The sequence below is a fragment of the Trichosurus vulpecula genome, chromosome 3 (genome assembly GCF_011100635.1).
Source record: "Trichosurus vulpecula isolate mTriVul1 chromosome 3, mTriVul1.pri, whole genome shotgun sequence".
NCBI classification, from domain to species: Eukaryota; Metazoa; Chordata; class Mammalia; order Diprotodontia; family Phalangeridae; genus Trichosurus; species Trichosurus vulpecula.
The window spans coordinates 209,658,095-209,673,939 of record NC_050575.1 but is presented as its reverse complement, the minus strand read 5'-3'; the positions used below and the strand labels follow the sequence as shown (position 1 = coordinate 209,673,939).

At 40.1% G+C, this 15,845-nt stretch overlaps 1 protein-coding gene across 1 annotated transcript in view; it reads left to right on the top strand.

Annotated features, from left to right (window-relative positions):
• HADHA (hydroxyacyl-CoA dehydrogenase trifunctional multienzyme complex subunit alpha) overlaps window positions 1–15,845 on the top strand; it is a 69,287-nt gene extending 53,442 nt beyond the window's left edge. Inside the window, exons 14-20 of the mRNA XM_036749558.1 lie at window positions 434–520; window positions 11,855–11,995; window positions 12,715–12,783; window positions 13,377–13,572; window positions 14,389–14,503; window positions 15,096–15,241; window positions 15,332–15,845. Coding sequence (XP_036605453.1) covers window positions 434–520; window positions 11,855–11,995; window positions 12,715–12,783; window positions 13,377–13,572; window positions 14,389–14,503; window positions 15,096–15,241; window positions 15,332–15,477 — 900 coding nt within the window. The 3' untranslated portion in view covers window positions 15,478–15,845. The remainder of the gene's footprint in view (window positions 1–433; window positions 521–11,854; window positions 11,996–12,714; window positions 12,784–13,376; window positions 13,573–14,388; window positions 14,504–15,095; window positions 15,242–15,331) is intronic.

Below are 15,845 nucleotides of genomic sequence, written 5' to 3'. Positions count from 1 at the left end.
CCATCGTGAGTCCTTTGGAGTTGTCTTTGAACCTTGTAATTCTGAGAAGAGCTAAGTCTATCAAAGTTAGTCATCACAGAATCCATATATCTGTGGTCATATACAATGTTCTCCTGTTTCTGCTCTGCTCACTCAGCATCATATCATGTAGGTCTTTCCAGGTTATTATGAAGTCCATATCTTCCCCATTTCTTATAGCACAGTTTAGCCATTCCCCAATTGATGGGCATTCCCTTGATTTCCAATTCTTTGCTACCACAAAAAGAGCTGCTATAAATATTTTGTACATATAGGTCCCTTTCCCACTTGTGTGATCTCTTTGGGATACAGCCCTAGAAGTGGGATTGCTGTGTCAAAGGGTATGCACATTTTTATAGCCCTTTGGGTTTCAAATTGTTGTGTATTTTTAATGCCTTTTGTTTTGTTTTGTCAGGTGGTTCCAGCTCATTGTATCTTTGCTAGTAACACATCAGCTCTCCCAATTGGTGAAATTGCTTCTGTTAGCAAAAGACCTGAAAAGGTAAGTTTTGCCTTTCTTAAGCTTCTAATTAGATTTTGTGGAGTTTAATAAATATGAATTGTGAAAACACCTTACTATTTAGAGCTTTCTTTAGAAGACAGAAAATGGGTGGTCTTTGAGTTATGAGTTTCCAAAAGGGTAGGAATTATTGGCTTGGTAACAGTGAGGTGTAATATAAATCTTTCCAAAAGAGCTGAAGCTCAGACCTCAGAAGGCACTGTGTGTACTTTCTATGTGCATTGTTCAGTTTTTTATAGTCATTATTTTCATGTATATTTAATTTCTCCTTCTAAAGTATTATTGAGGGCAGTCGTCTTATTCCTTTTTGTATTTCCCGCAGAGCCTAGCACAGTGTTCTCCACATAATGGGTACTTGATAAATGTGTGACTAAAGCTAAAGATAAAATTATGTCTATGTAACATTGTTTAGTTTGTAAAACACCTTACCTAACAAAATTATAGTTGATGTATAATGCTTTATGAGTTACAAAGCAATTTATATACATTCTTCTTTGGTCTTCAGGGCCCTCCAGAGACATGGATTTAATTATGTCTTTGTAGATGACTCCTATAATTAAACAGCCAACTTTTATAATTCCCCTGAACACCTAAATCCATGTGACAGACTGCCTGCTGGACATGCCACCAAGAATGTTACATCAGTATTTCATTCTCAACATGTCCAAAAGAAAATCTGTTTTCATGTCCACCTAAACCTTTCCTTCCTTGAAACGTATTTGCATTGAGGGCACCACTATCCTAAAGATCACTCAGGTATGCATTATCCAAGTGATCCTTGATTCTTCCCTTCCCCTTTCCTTCAACATTTGCCATGCTTTGTCATTTCTGCCTCCACAGGAGTTCTTACATCTCTCTCTTTCTCTCCCCTCACACCACCACTACCTTAGTTCATGTTTCATCTTCTCTTACCTAGATTATTGCAGTTAGCCTTCTCATTGGTCTTCCTACTTCTGGTCTCTCGCCTTTCTAATCCATCCTTGACACAACTGCCAAAGTAATCTTCCTATCTATCCATATCACTCCCCTATTCGAGAAGTTTCAGTGACTCCATCTTGCCTCTAGGTTAAAAAGTAGAGACTCAGCCTGCCATTTAAAACCCTCTGTAATTTGTTTTCAAACTATCTAGACATTTCACATTTCACATTCTCCATCGTATACTCTGTGCTTCAGCCAAACTAATCTGTTAGCTATTCTCAAAGCTCAGCATCTAATTTCTGATCTCTCCATGCTTGCATAAGATGTCTTTTTCACGTTTGGAAGTCATTCTCTCCTCATTTCACCTCTTAAAATCTTGAAGGCTCAGCTCGGATGCCAACTCTGATGTGAAATCTTTCCTGACCCTTCCACTTGGCCCCTTTGTTTGTTTTCTTTCTTTTTATATTACCTTATTCTTCTTTATGTGCATACATGTCAAATGCCTCCAGTAGATTACAAGATCCTTGAGAACAGGTCATTCGTATACCTCTGTATCCCCAGCACAATGCCTTTAAATCCACAGTGAATACTGAATAGATAGTTGTTTCTTTGAAGTATAGTTATTATCTCCATTCTATGGGTGAAGAAATTGAGGTTCAGAGAGGCTCAGTGACTTGTTTGGGGTTAAGCAGTAAGTGGCAGAGACACTACTTAAACCCAAATTTCCTGGCCCCAGATCCAGTGTTCTTTCCCTTGCTTTCCAGTTACTTCCCATCACAGAAATGAAAGGTCATTTAGACCCAAACAGATGGAGAATCATTGCATTTAAAGTACAGAACTTCACTTAATAGGGAAACACCAGTGATATGCTGAGAGTTTCCTGACTTATGTGCCTGTTAGTGAATTGGACAGGCCTCCAAACAAGGAGATGGGCTGGGCCCTGTCCTCAGTAAGGCAACAATTTGGACTCATTTGGTGGAGGAAGCACTTTATCAGATGGCTCGAAGGAGCAATGTGAAGAGAGGGAGAAAATGGGGTAGTGAAGCTTTCTCTGGTAATGTAGAGTAGTACGCAAGAAAATACTGTTAACCAAAGTAAATGGGAACAACTGAGACGTACCTGGGGAGAAGAAACAAGGAGTTAGAGGAAGAAAACAAAGTTTCAGAAGATTCAGTGAAGAGAAGAATTGAGGAAAATTGGTGATATGGGGCAAAAGATTGGGAAAATAGTTGGCTATTTTGGGACTATAACAATGTAGACATAGAACTTCAGCCTTTGACAGAAAAAAAGGTCATTAATGTCAGTTCACATTTGAAGAATTCCCAATCTTCATATTTCTACTTTTGGGGTATTTTGAGCTAAACTAATCAAGGAGGAGCCACTTATTTAATAATCTCATCTGTGTAGAAGTCAACTAACAACCAGGAAATAAGCCCACAAAAGTAAGTTTTTGAGCAGCCAAAGTAGATACAAAGTAGATATTCACAGTCCATGTTAAAAAATCCATGTACTTTACTCTTAGGAGAAGCTCTTACTTTGAGTCTGTTCCATCCCTTTTAGACACAAGTCTAACAAATTTTAAGTATTTGTTTTCCTAGCTTAAAGTTGATGAAAAGCACTGATTAGGAGCGGTTTGGCAACTGTTACAGGCAACTAAGTGGCACAGTAGATAAAGCACCAAGAAGACCTATGTTCAAATCCAGCCTCAGACACTTAATACCTGTGTGACCCTGGGCAAGTCACTTAACCCTGTTTGCCTCAGTTTCCCCATCTGTCAGATGAGCTGGAAAAGGAAATGTTGAACCACTCCAGTATCTTTGCTAAGAAAACCCCAAATGGGGTTACAAAGAATAGGACACAACTAAAATGACTGAACAACAAAAGGGCAGTGCTGCAGGTAAACCTACCAATAGCTTTGAGAAGTGAGATCTGACAGTAAGATAAGAAACAAATTAGATGCAAAGTCTAGAGCCATTTTAAAGTAGTGACAGACAGCTCTAACCTCTGAATGCCTCACTACTTTTAGGCTACAGTACAAATAATTAATGTTAATCTTGATGATTCTTGAGTCATCAAGAAATAATTGAATCAATGTCCATTGTTCCTTATTTACGAAGACAAGGGAGGGTATGTTGCATTTTACATAATCCCAAACCAAAATGCTTAAAATGAAAACACTTTAGCACTTAAAGGAGTTAGCTATAGTTATCTGGAAGTACTGCTTTTATGGAACATCCCATGATGCTGGATAAATACACTATAATATGGTCTCTGTATTACAGCTTTATAAAAAAGTTTATAAGTTAGATTCTAAACTAAATGATAGGCCATCTGAAAAGCCAGAGAGTCAAGCAGTGTAAACATGAATGCTGCCCTTTGGATATCTATGTCACTTGTTCATCAGAAGCATTTCCCCTAAGGGTAAGTAAGCTCCTTGAGGCCAGGTGCTGTTTTTCTTCATATCCTTAGCACTTTGAACAGTTCCTGGGACACAGTAGTTAGTAAATGCTTTTTAAAAGTTAATTACATGGAAGGATCTTTTTACGTAGTAATCATGCTCATTTGCCTCCTGTTTCTCGAAGACTATTTCCACAGGCAGCCTAAGTATACCGCTGCTATGGCATTCCCCAGTCTACCAATCAGCTACTGTTAAGAAAAGAAATTAGCTTAGCATGACCAACAGGTAAAGTTATGGCAGCTTATTGCTCACTGCTTTCCTTGAAATGCTCACAAACCATTTCTCTAATAATGTATTTGAGAATTTTGCCAAGAATCAGTTAAGCTCACTGGACTGCAGTCTGCAGACTACTTCCTCTCCTTTGTTAAAAAAAAATTGGGATTTTAAAAAATTAACATTTTATTTCAATGAACAAAAATTGATTTTGTCTCCCTTTGGCTCCACCTACACTATTGGAAAAGGTGGGTGTAGGTGGTAGAGGAGAGACAGAAAAGAAAAACAAAGCCCTTGTAACAAATATGAATAGCCAGGCAAAACAGATTGGAGTATTGGTTCTTCTTTGATGCTTCAGCACCTCTCCCATTCACCCATATTTTTCAGAGGTCACTGATAGTACTGTAGTAATCACATCTTCCTATTCTTTCACTATCTTTGGATATAGTTCATCAGGACCTGGTAGTTTAAACTCACTGAGGGTAGCTTGGCTGTGCCTTTTCTTTGTTCCTAGAAGCAGTTCTTCAGTTCAATAAAATTAAATGCATACTATGTACAAAGTACTTTGGATAATACAGATCATATCTCTGTAGCAAAAGGAAACTTAGAAGACATTTAACCCAACCCTCTCACTTTTTGGATGAAGAAACTTAAGCCAAAGGAGGTTCAGTTGCCCAAGGTCACAAAGATAGTGTTAGATTGGATTTAAATCCAGGTCCTCTTAACTCCAAGTCATTGTGCTTTCTACTGGACTATGATATCTTTGTCCACCATGTTTCTTCTTGCTGCTGATCTCCAGATAGCTCCTATAGTTCTCTGTCACTCCTGGAGACTAAATTTATTTAGTTCACAGGAAAAATAAGAGACACGCGCATAATATAAGACACAGTACACACATAAAGAAACAGAATCCAATCTGCAAGTAAAAATCCAGTTATCTAATTAATTAGCTTCTTTGTTCTTTCCCACATCTACCCTGTATTTTTCCTTCACCCTGCACGTAGCCTTTCTGTTCCTAGTAGTACAGCTTAAATTACCTAGGAAGTATAAACGCACACAGTGGACCTGATAATAGCTATGTCCCTTAGAACCTCTCCCACTTTGTTTCACATTGCTGCCAGTCTCCAGATAGCTCCCTGTTTCCCTCATCTCCTTCCCTGCTTCCAGGTTCTACGATGTGACTTCTCTGCTCACATCCCTACAGTGACTCTTCTTCTTGCCTCCCAAGTACAGTTCAGACATCTTTATTTGACATTCACAATTGTATCACCTTGCTTTCCTAACCTCATCGCATACTGTGTAATCGTAATAATCCTATAATGGGTAATCTCTGTCTATCCGGTACTCTAACCTAACTTACCTCCCTTACCATATACTTCTTGAATTTGTTTATACTGTTACTCTATCTAATCTCTTTCTTCCATTTTAATCTCTGCTCATCTTTGAAACCCTAACTCAAATAGTGCTCCTTTCAGGAAGACTTAGCAGGTATCATTATGCTGACCTCTCCCTTCTCCCAGTTCGTGATGACTATTCCCTTCTAAGTCCTTACCTAGCACTTGATCCTTTTCGTATATGCTTATCATTTACTTTGTGAACTCACTTGCATCTTAATTCCCCAGCAAAGCTTTAAGCTCTTTGAGGGCAGAGCCTGACTTCTGTTTTGTTATTTTCCTCAGTGCCCAGCATGATGTGCTGTATATCATAGGTGCTCAATAAATGTTTGTTGAACTGAGTTTGAATGAGAGCTTGTTTTTCAAATTCTTTGAAGAAAAAGAAAAGCTAAGTTTTGGGGTTGAGGATACCTAACACAATACTTAAGTAGTATGTGTATTCAGTTCAACAAACATTTATTTGCTGAGTGCCTATTAAGTACAAAGCACTCTACTAGGTACTTAGTGGGATATAGAAGAACAAATACAGTGCCCTGCCTTCCAGGAATCTATAGATTAAGACATGAGTGTAAATGTAATGCAGTAACACAACATAGAATGTAAAAATGCTTTGGGAGGTCAAAGGAAGGGAGAGATTACATCTGGCTATGAGAACAAGCTGGATCCTGAAATATAAGTAGGGATTTCAATTTTCAGTATTTCAGTTGGCAGGGCTATTTGACAGGAGTGGGTTATAGGCATGAGGAACAGAAAGCAAAGGTACAGTGCTGAGAAAACATATGGCATGTTCAGGTAGTAGCGAGTAATACTGGTGTGGCCCTGGGCACGTAAGGCATATGAAAGAGAGTAGTTTGATATAATGCTAGAAACATAGGTGGGAACTAAATCATGGAGGGCCAAGAATGCCAAGGTGACTCGATTGTATTTGGTTGGTCCTTGTCCAGGATTTTGAGGGACATATTTTCAGAAATTAGAGAGGTGATCTGTCTCTTCCCTTTGTTTCCCCAACATTTAGTAGCAGATGTTTTCAGTAGAGATGGTTACATGGTAAGCCCCTATCCCCACAAGGGAAGTGAAAGAATAGCCTAACATAGAGGCGGGGAACCTGTGGTCTCTAGGTCCTCAAGTGCAACCCTTTGACTGAATCCAAACTTCACAGAACATGCAAAAGCCACATGAGGCCTCAGGTTCCCCACCCCCTGACACATAACTTTCTTTTTCCAGTGAGATTTATTGAAGGCTAATGTCTGGATCTTTTCTGTGTCTTTCTTATACCAACAGTCCCTGTGGCCATGCAAGTTCCAGCGTATAGATGGCCCTTATCTCTCTGGCATTTGCTTAAGGTTTTTAAAAATATTATTATCATTCAGATTGTAGTTGTCAGAAGACAGGTTTAGCAAGCAAAAGTTACAAATACCTTTATCAAGTCTAAGCAGGAAACTGAGCCAGTAAAGGAACCTTGAACAAAAGTACTAGGAACTGTTGGGTAAGAGGATCACAATATTCCTCTTCCAATTTGGAGTATTACAGATAAGGAAACATTGGGGAAATTGGGGTTTTTATTACCCTAGCAAATAACCATTTCCCCTCTGCAAAGGGTTTATCCTTATCTTAGAACATACATATAACCATTTAGTAATGCATAAGTGGAAAGGAGCTTCCTAGAAGGGCAAAGGTTTTATATACTCAAAAGGGTATTATTAACAATAGCTTTTATTTTCCTAAAGGAGAGATATCTCTTGCTGATACAAATACTAAATTGTAGGCATATGTTTTGCTTTGTCTCATCAAATGAGTTAAGGAAGTCACAATCTACCTGACTCAAAGGCATAGCAGAATAGCAGTACAGAGTCACTGAAGGATTTTGAATGAGGAATTGATTTGGTCAGACTTCTGTTTTAGCAACAGCATATAAGATGTCATGGATAACTCAAAGTGGGAGACCATTTAGTACGCTATGAGAATAACAAAGGTAAAAGGTAATGAAGACTGGAGCCAGAGTCCCAAGAATGGAAAGGAAGGGAAAGATGTTAAAAAAGTAGAATCAATTGGATTTATTTGATACAGGGGTTGAGGAGTAAAAATGACTGAAATTTGGATTATAGATGACTGGATGCAAATGGTGATTCCTTTAACAGAAATCATGTTTCAATTTTGGATGAGGTTAAAATATGCAGAATAACCTGGACATTTGGATCTAGGACTAAAAAGAGACATTCAGGGTAGAAGTATAGATGTGGGAGTCCTTATAGAGGTAATAGGTAAAGCCATAGAGTAGGATAAGATCACTAGAGTTTAGAGAAAATAGAGTAAAAAAAAAGAGACTTGGGAAAATGCCTGTCTTAAAAGAGGACAAGAGGAGGAAGACCCAGTAAAAGAGACATAGAAGTAATCAGAGAGAAAGGAAAACCAGGCAAGGATAGCCTCATAAAAGTCAAGATAAATTTATGGCTAAAAAGATAAGGGCCCACAATAGAGAAGAAACTATAAACTTTGAATCAAAGGTCTTTTATACTTCCATAACGAAGCATAATTTCAGTTTAATGGAACAGTTAAAGGCACTGTGCTTGGTAATGGTGATGCAAAGATTTTTTTTTAAATGACAGTCCCTTGTCCTCCAGGAGTTGTGCTCTACTGAGGTAAAAGGTATATACCAGAGATGATCTGTAAGGGAGAATATGATGGCGGCAAAGGTGAGATCTGGAGCAAGTGCTTGAAGAAAATTTGAGGAAGTAGAAATGACCTTTAGCTGGGGAGATTAGGGAATGGGGGACATGGACCTGAGCTGTGCCTTGAAAGAAAATAAGGATTCTGAAAACCAGAGGTGAAAAGAGTACATCCTAGCCATAGGAAACTTCCTGTGTAAAGCAGGAAATTCCTGATTGAGTTTGGAAAATAACTATTAGTCTAGTTTATCCTAAATATGGAGTGAAGGGGAATAATTTTAAGTAAGGCTGGAAAAGTAGGTTGAAGCCAAATTAATTCTTGAATGTTAGGTTAAGCAGTTTGTATTTTATTTTAGAGACAGGAGGGAGTCACTGAAGGTTTTTGAGAAAGGGAGGGGTGGGGTGACATGGGCAAATCTGTAGCTCCATGAAAGATGGATTGGACCAAGAAGAGCCTAAAGTTAGAGAGACCAGTTAGGAGGTGATTACAATAATCTAGGCCTAAACTAAGATAGTGACAGTGTGAGTGAAGAAAAGTGAACAGATATGAGAAATTTCATGGAGGTAGAATTCATTTAACAGTTTGGCAGTTAATGAGTTAGTGGGGGCAAAGGGTAAAAGAATATTAACTGATATTTATGTGACATTTTAATATTTGCAAAACACTTCACATACATATGTAATTTAAGCCTCATGGTAACCCTGTGAGGAAGATACTATAGATAGTATATCCCCATTTTGCAGATGAAGAAACTGAGGCTTAGAGAAGTTGAATGACTTGCCCAGGGTCACACAACTGGCAAGTGGCAAAGGTAGCATTAGAAATCAGGTCTTCCTGGACTCCAGGGTAAGGAGGGCCTATTTATTTTGGAAAGAATTGAGTTCATTTTGGACATGTTGAATTTGAGCTGCTATTGAGACATACCAGGTATGTCCAACAGGCAAGTTTGCTGTATGAGGATGGCCTTCCACATCAGATTGTACAGATTTAAGAGTTATCTCCACAGAAGTGATCATTGAACCTGTGGGACAGGTTGAAATCAGCAACACGGGAAGATATGTGAGAAAGACAGACAAACTAAAGAACAGTCAGGGTAGAATGAGAACCAGTGGATGGAGTAATAAAAGCCAAGGATGGAGAGTATACCTGGGAGGAAGGACTGGTCAGTAGTATTGAAAGAGTCAAGGAGGATCTTAGATAATAGATTTAGAGCTGAAAGAGTCCTTGGAGGTCTTAAGGATAAAGGAGTAGCATAGATTTAGAAAGGGAAGGAACCCTAGAGGCCGTCTAGTCCAAGCTCCTCATTTTACGGATGAGGAAACTGAGTCCCAGAGACATTAAGTGACTTGTCCAGTCTTACAAGTAGTAAATAGCAGAAAAGAAACCAGATTCTCTCACTCTTGGTTCATTGCTCCTTCCACTGTACCATGAGGAATGATTAAAGCAGTTAAGAGGTCACTTTTGCAAAAGCAGTTTCAGTAGACTGGTGGTGTTAGAATCTGGTCTGCAGTTGAGATGGAAGAGGTAACATAGTAGAGTGAAAAATACAATTGGATTCGGACTCAGGGTACTTGGATTCAAATCTCACCTCTCTCATTTATTACCAGTGTGAACTTGATTAAACTCTTTGGGCCCCAGTTTCCTCAAAATGAGAGGCTAGAACTACTTAACAGATTTCTAAAATCCTTTCCAGTGAGTAAGACAGGAAAGGGAAGACAGCAAGTGTGGGTGCCTCTGTGTAGGAGTTTAGGAACAAAAGGGATGAGTGGGTAATAGGAGAAAGGGATAAAAGCTGGAAGGGCTTTTTACAGACAAGGACTACAGGCATTTCTCACTTTCTGTAAGTGAACCTTTCTACAGACCTCTATGTAAAGCAATATTTACCTAAGGTTAACTCACCCAGCGGTGTGGGAGAGGGCAGGAGGTAGATAGAGAGACAGAACAGGGGCCTGAGCCTATGGAGGGAGGGGTTCAAGGACATGTGAAGAAGCAAGAGCAGGAGAAGGTACAGACGGGAGCCAGGACCAGCCACATGGGGGCCCAGCCAGAACTGAAAGGAAGAACACAGAGGGAGCAGACACGTGAGGGCTGGACATGGACACAGGAGAGGATGGGTGACAAACAGGGGCCAGAGATACCAGTGGTACCAGAGACATGTAGGTGGGTAGCAGAGTGGCGCAAAGATCTCTCTTAGCACTGGAGGCCTCAAGCCAAGCTGCCAGTCCAGCAGTGGCAGTGGTGCATCCATACTTCTGCTTTTACTTAGAGAATTTTTTCTTAGGGGTTTTTTTGTTTGATTGTTTTTTGGTGGGTGGGGTGGGAGGCTATGCCTAGTCAAGGGGCAGGAGTGGAGAGAGAGCATAGTTACTGTACAGTAAAGTTAACATAGGTGTTTTTTTGGAATGCAGATTCCTTTTGGAATTTTTTATATACCGTCGAATTTGTGTAATGTGAATTTACGTAAAGTGAGAACTGTCTGTATACGAGTGTGTTTTGGGTAGCTGGGAAAGTAGCCCTTTTAGAAGAGATTAAAGAGGAGACATTTCATCTCCTGGCTCTTGACATTCCCAGATGATGTCCCCAGTCCTGGCAGATTGCCTAGCAGGAAAAACCTTGTGGACCAAGAGGGCCCCAGGGTTCTAATGAGAATATGGGTTTCAAGAAGGCTCTATTTTAGTATCTCCCTTGTTTGACTCTTGGTTGATTTCACTGGGGCTGGGAGGGCCATAGTTTATAGTGGCCAGGGTCTCCTGAGATGAAGATGCCCTCTGTGAATGATGTCTTCCAGGTAGATTCCCATCAGTCAGTTGTAGTAAGTGAGGGTTGGCCCTGAGGTGGAGGAGGCCTCTGAAGTTTCCATTTCCAGATAGAGCCCTATGCTTCAGCTGATTGGAATGGGAAAAGGAAGCACCAATGCTTGTGGTAGCTTGAAGTTCAAAATTTAAAATTAAAAAATGCTCTGTGGGGCATTTTGTACCTTACTCAGATACGCAGATGGATGTTTGATCTCATCAAGTTAAATGTTTCTTTTTCTGATACAGATCACAATCCATCCATCTCTGCCAATCTCATGTAACTCTTTTCCTTGTCCTCCCAATAAGTTTGTTGGGGGATCATCCAAGGACCTTCCTTACTTTTTCCATAGATCTCCAGGATGCCTAGAGATCAATAGTAGTGATCACTGGAATGAACCTGGATTCACAGAAAATGAGAGACACCTCCCCCCACTGCCTCCCTTATCAATGCTTGAACTGTTACTTAAGCTCTGAGGCAAGGTTCTTGGTGCAAAATGTAATTTTAGTTGTGAAAATGAAAGATATTTATTTATCCCTGTCCTGAATGAAACCTCCTTAGTATAATATAAACTTTAGTAACAGATGTGTTAACAGAACCCTAATTAATAATTTTCCAACTATTCTGATCTGATAGTAAGTTTAGTGCTGGTCTTTGGAGGTGACTTCTCTATTAACCATTAATGGAAACAAAATGTCTCTTAATGAAGCAAGACCTTGGTGAGGAAGGACTATGCCTTATTTCAGTGATATTTCTGCAAATATGCTAAAATTTTCACTACATCTCCATATCAGAGTTATTTGCCACATTTGAGCATTGCTTTTAATTAACCTAAGTACCAATGCATTTATTGCTTTTTATGCCCCACTTTAGGTTATTGGAATGCACTACTTTTCTCCTGTGGACAAAATGCAGCTACTAGAGATCATCACAACAGAAAAAACTTCCAAGGACACAGTTGCCTCTGCAGTTGCAGTTGGTCTCAAGCAGGGGAAAGTGATCATTGTGGTTAAGGTAACAGGATTACATAGCAGCACGTTCTGGAAAGGTATCATATGAGTCTGCCCTTTAGCTCACAATAAGTAACAGCAATACTGATAATTATCATCATCATCATTAATAAGCATGTCTTACATACATATATCGCTTTGTAGTTTGCCAAGCACTTTCACATCCATCTTCTAATTGGATCATCAGAACCACCCTGGGGGGTAGGCAGAGCAGCTATTTTCCCCACTTGACAGAGAAACTCGAGTTCAGAGGTTGAGAATGTCCCAAGGTCATACAACTAGTAAGTGATAGAATGTGATTAGAATCTAGGTCTTGTGACTTTTAGCCCTATGTTCTTTGCACTATGATATCCTGCCTTTCTTTGCAAATATGAATAGCCAAAAGAGTAAGCCTTCTTTGGTATCATTTCTTCCACCTTGGCTATCACCATCCCCTAGTCTTCTCTTCCCCTTCTGTTTGTCAGATGAGTAACTGACAGTACCATGCCCGGGGAGCAAAACTAAAGTCAAGTTCTTCTCCAGAACAGGGCTTGCTACTGCCCTGCTTTTCTTAGAGGATGTCTCTGTTTTTACAATTTAGTTTTAAAGCTAACTTGAGAGCAAGAGCAAAGGACATCTTAAGTTTTAAAATGATTCCTGAGTTAGATGCAATTAGTTATTTACTATTCCAGTAATATCAGCTGCCAAGGTATTATTGAATTTTTATATCCTTTCATTTCGCAGGATGGACCAGGCTTCTATACCACCAGGTGTCTTGCACCCATGATGTCTGAAGTCATCCGAATTCTACAGGTTGGTGTTACCTGTTAAAACATTTCTAGGATAACTCCATTCCCATAACTAGTCCTGTGGAACTTCAGACCTAATCCTACTCTTTACTGTATTGACACAGACATAGTGGGGCATAAGCTCCCTTTCCACAGCCCTTTTTTTTTGCAGTTGCATTTGCCCTGGGATGGGAGGCCCTCATCCTAAACTAGAAGAAATTGGGCTTCAGAGATTATATCCACTGCAGAGTAACAGGCCCTTGAGTGTAGGGCACTCTTTGTCTGAGGTGACTCCTCACCTGACTCTCTAGTCCAGAGGCTTCTCCACTGGTGGCTTCAATGGCATGAATTGGTAGGTAGAGAGATGAGCCTACCAACATATTCTAGGCACTTAACTGGTCATTGAGCCCATAGCATTGCTTCTGTGTCCTCTTTCCTCCCCCAGAGGATTTCAGCCAGTGCTAAGACTCCAAAAAAGGGTGGTAAGGACAACTTTTTTGCCTTTCCATAGGCTGTGTACCCATCGGGCTTGGTTGTTGCCTCAGTTGTGCTTTGTGCCCTCTCTTCTCTAGATGATGCACCTTGATTGTCATGATGGCTCCTTTCTCTCTTTTGCAGGAAGGTACTGACCCTAAGAAGTTGGACACCCTGACTACAAGCTTTGGCTTTCCTGTGGGTGCTGCCACACTTGTAGATGAAGTTGGTGTTGATGTAGCTCAGCATGTATCAGAAGAACTAGGCAAAGCCTTTGGGGAACGCTTCGGTGGTGGAAACCAAGAACTGCTGAAACAAATGGTTAACAGAGGTTTCTTGGGTGAGTCAGCTCAGCTAACCATAAGTTTCCCAAGCAGTTTTAAGATAAAGTAATTACAGGGGATCTAAATGGAACAGACAGGTTGTTAGAGGTGGAATCAAGAATTGGGTAAAGTATCTCTTGAGATAGTTGGATAAATGTTTCCATGTACCAAATAGACAGGCATTTACATTGCACCGTAGACTTTGTGAATCTTCTGTAATCCAGCATGAAGAAGAGGCCTCTTTAAGCTTTACTTAACATCTCTAGGCTTACATATAAGGACTTAAAGACTAGGATGTGACTGAGGCACACTGGATAAGTCGCTTGTACTGGTCGGGTTAACAAAACAGCAGCAGGACCAGGAATAGGACCTTGGTGTCTGAGGGGCCAACTCTTTGCTTTGGAATGTTAAAGTATTAAAAATGTCCCAAAAGCTACACTAATTATCTAGTTATTTTGTTCTAAGTCTCTAGAAACATCTTAAAATCTTTCTTCCTTCACTAGCTGCTGTTCCCTAACAGCTTTCCTTGGGTACAGATACAAATTCAGGAATGGAAAATTAGAATCTCTAACATAGGTTAGAATTTAGAATAAAATTCAGATTTTATGTTTCTTATACACTTAACTTGCTCAGTTTTGTATTATTTTTGTGTGTTTCCTCTCCTCTGTTAGATTATTTCTATATGTTCCTCAGCACCCAGAACACTGCTTGGCACATAAGCACATAAGAAATGGTGATCCTCCATCATCTAGTCTTCTCAGGAGGCTAGTAGGACAAGGATTCATGTAACAGCCTAAAAATTTAGTGATTCTTTTTCTTATTGTCTCTTCCAGGTCGCAAGTCTGGAAAGGGCTTTTACATCTACCAGCCAGGAGTGAAAAGCAGGAATTTGAATTCTGGCATGGATGAAATTCTGACAAGTCTGAGGGTATCTCCTCGGTCTGAGGTGTAAGTCAATTAGAGTGCCTAGTGTGAAAATGCATTTCTATAGCAGGGAAGAGAATAATTTTTTCTATGTTCTCCCAGTGCTTAATAGTATACTTTTCAAACACTCTCCTATACATTATTTGGTTTCTGTATCAGTCAAGAGGGTTTGATATCAATCCATCCAACCGTTACAGAACCAAATTAAGATCTCTGCTCCAGAACCCCACTTCAGAACAGGTAGAAAGACTGATTCTACTATCCCATTCCTAGGAATAATAAACCAATCTTTGTATTGATATTGTGAATAATTGGCAATTAGTCAACAAAGAATTCTTTATGGTGTTTTAGGCATTTATAGATCCCTCTGCTGTGACCTACTTTCCTATTCCCAGTAGAGGGCCTCATACAAAGAAAGTAGGATTCATGAACAAGTCCTCTCAAGTTAGAAGCCTGGAGTTATGTTCAAGCTCTAAAAAAACTAGTTCAGCACCAACCCTTTGATGAATGTTTGAATTTAATTTAAATTCAGTTATCATTCATTACTTGCATGTGTCCATCTTTTCATCCCTTTGGATGGGATATTCCTCGACCTAATTGCCTTTCCTGTTGGCAGCTCCACCCCAGAAGAGATCCAGTACCGATTAGTGACAAGATTTGTGAATGAGGCAATCCTATGCCTGCAAGAAGGGATCCTGGCTTCCCCAGAAGAGGGAGACATTGGGGCGGTCTTTGGCCTTGGCTTCCCTCCTTGTCTTGGAGGTTTGTCCATCTCTTGAAGATTGATGTTGCTGTATTGTAAATGTTCATTTTGCTCTTTGCCTCAGTATCTGATATCCGTTCTCTGTTTAGGTCCCTTCCGTTTCTCAGATCTCTATGGTGCCCAGAAGTTGGTGGACCGGATGAAGAAATATGAGGCGGTCTATGGAAAGCAGTTCACGCCTTGCCAACTGCTAATTGACCATGCGAACAACCCTAGCAAAAAGTTTTATCTTTGAGCAGGCACGGTGTGCAGGACATACACTTAACCCCCAGCTTGGAGATAGTGCTGTCTCCAAATGCAGTGTCTAGATTTGTCTAGGTAACCTCATGGGAAAACACACAGCCTTTGCAGTCTAGCTCCTGGTTAAAGTGCCTTATGTTCTAACCAACCCTTGGTGGCTCCCAGTTCCACCAGCTGTGGATTGAGTATATTGCACTTCACTTTGAAAGATGGGACTCACTGTGCTCTAGATTCTAAATCTGAGTTGGTCCACACAGTTGGAGCCACCTTTGCTGCCAGTAGCCTGCAAGGCCAGGGGCAGGACTGATTGATTCCTGCCAGAATGACTTACATCTAACAATAAAACCAAACTTTATAAGCCTC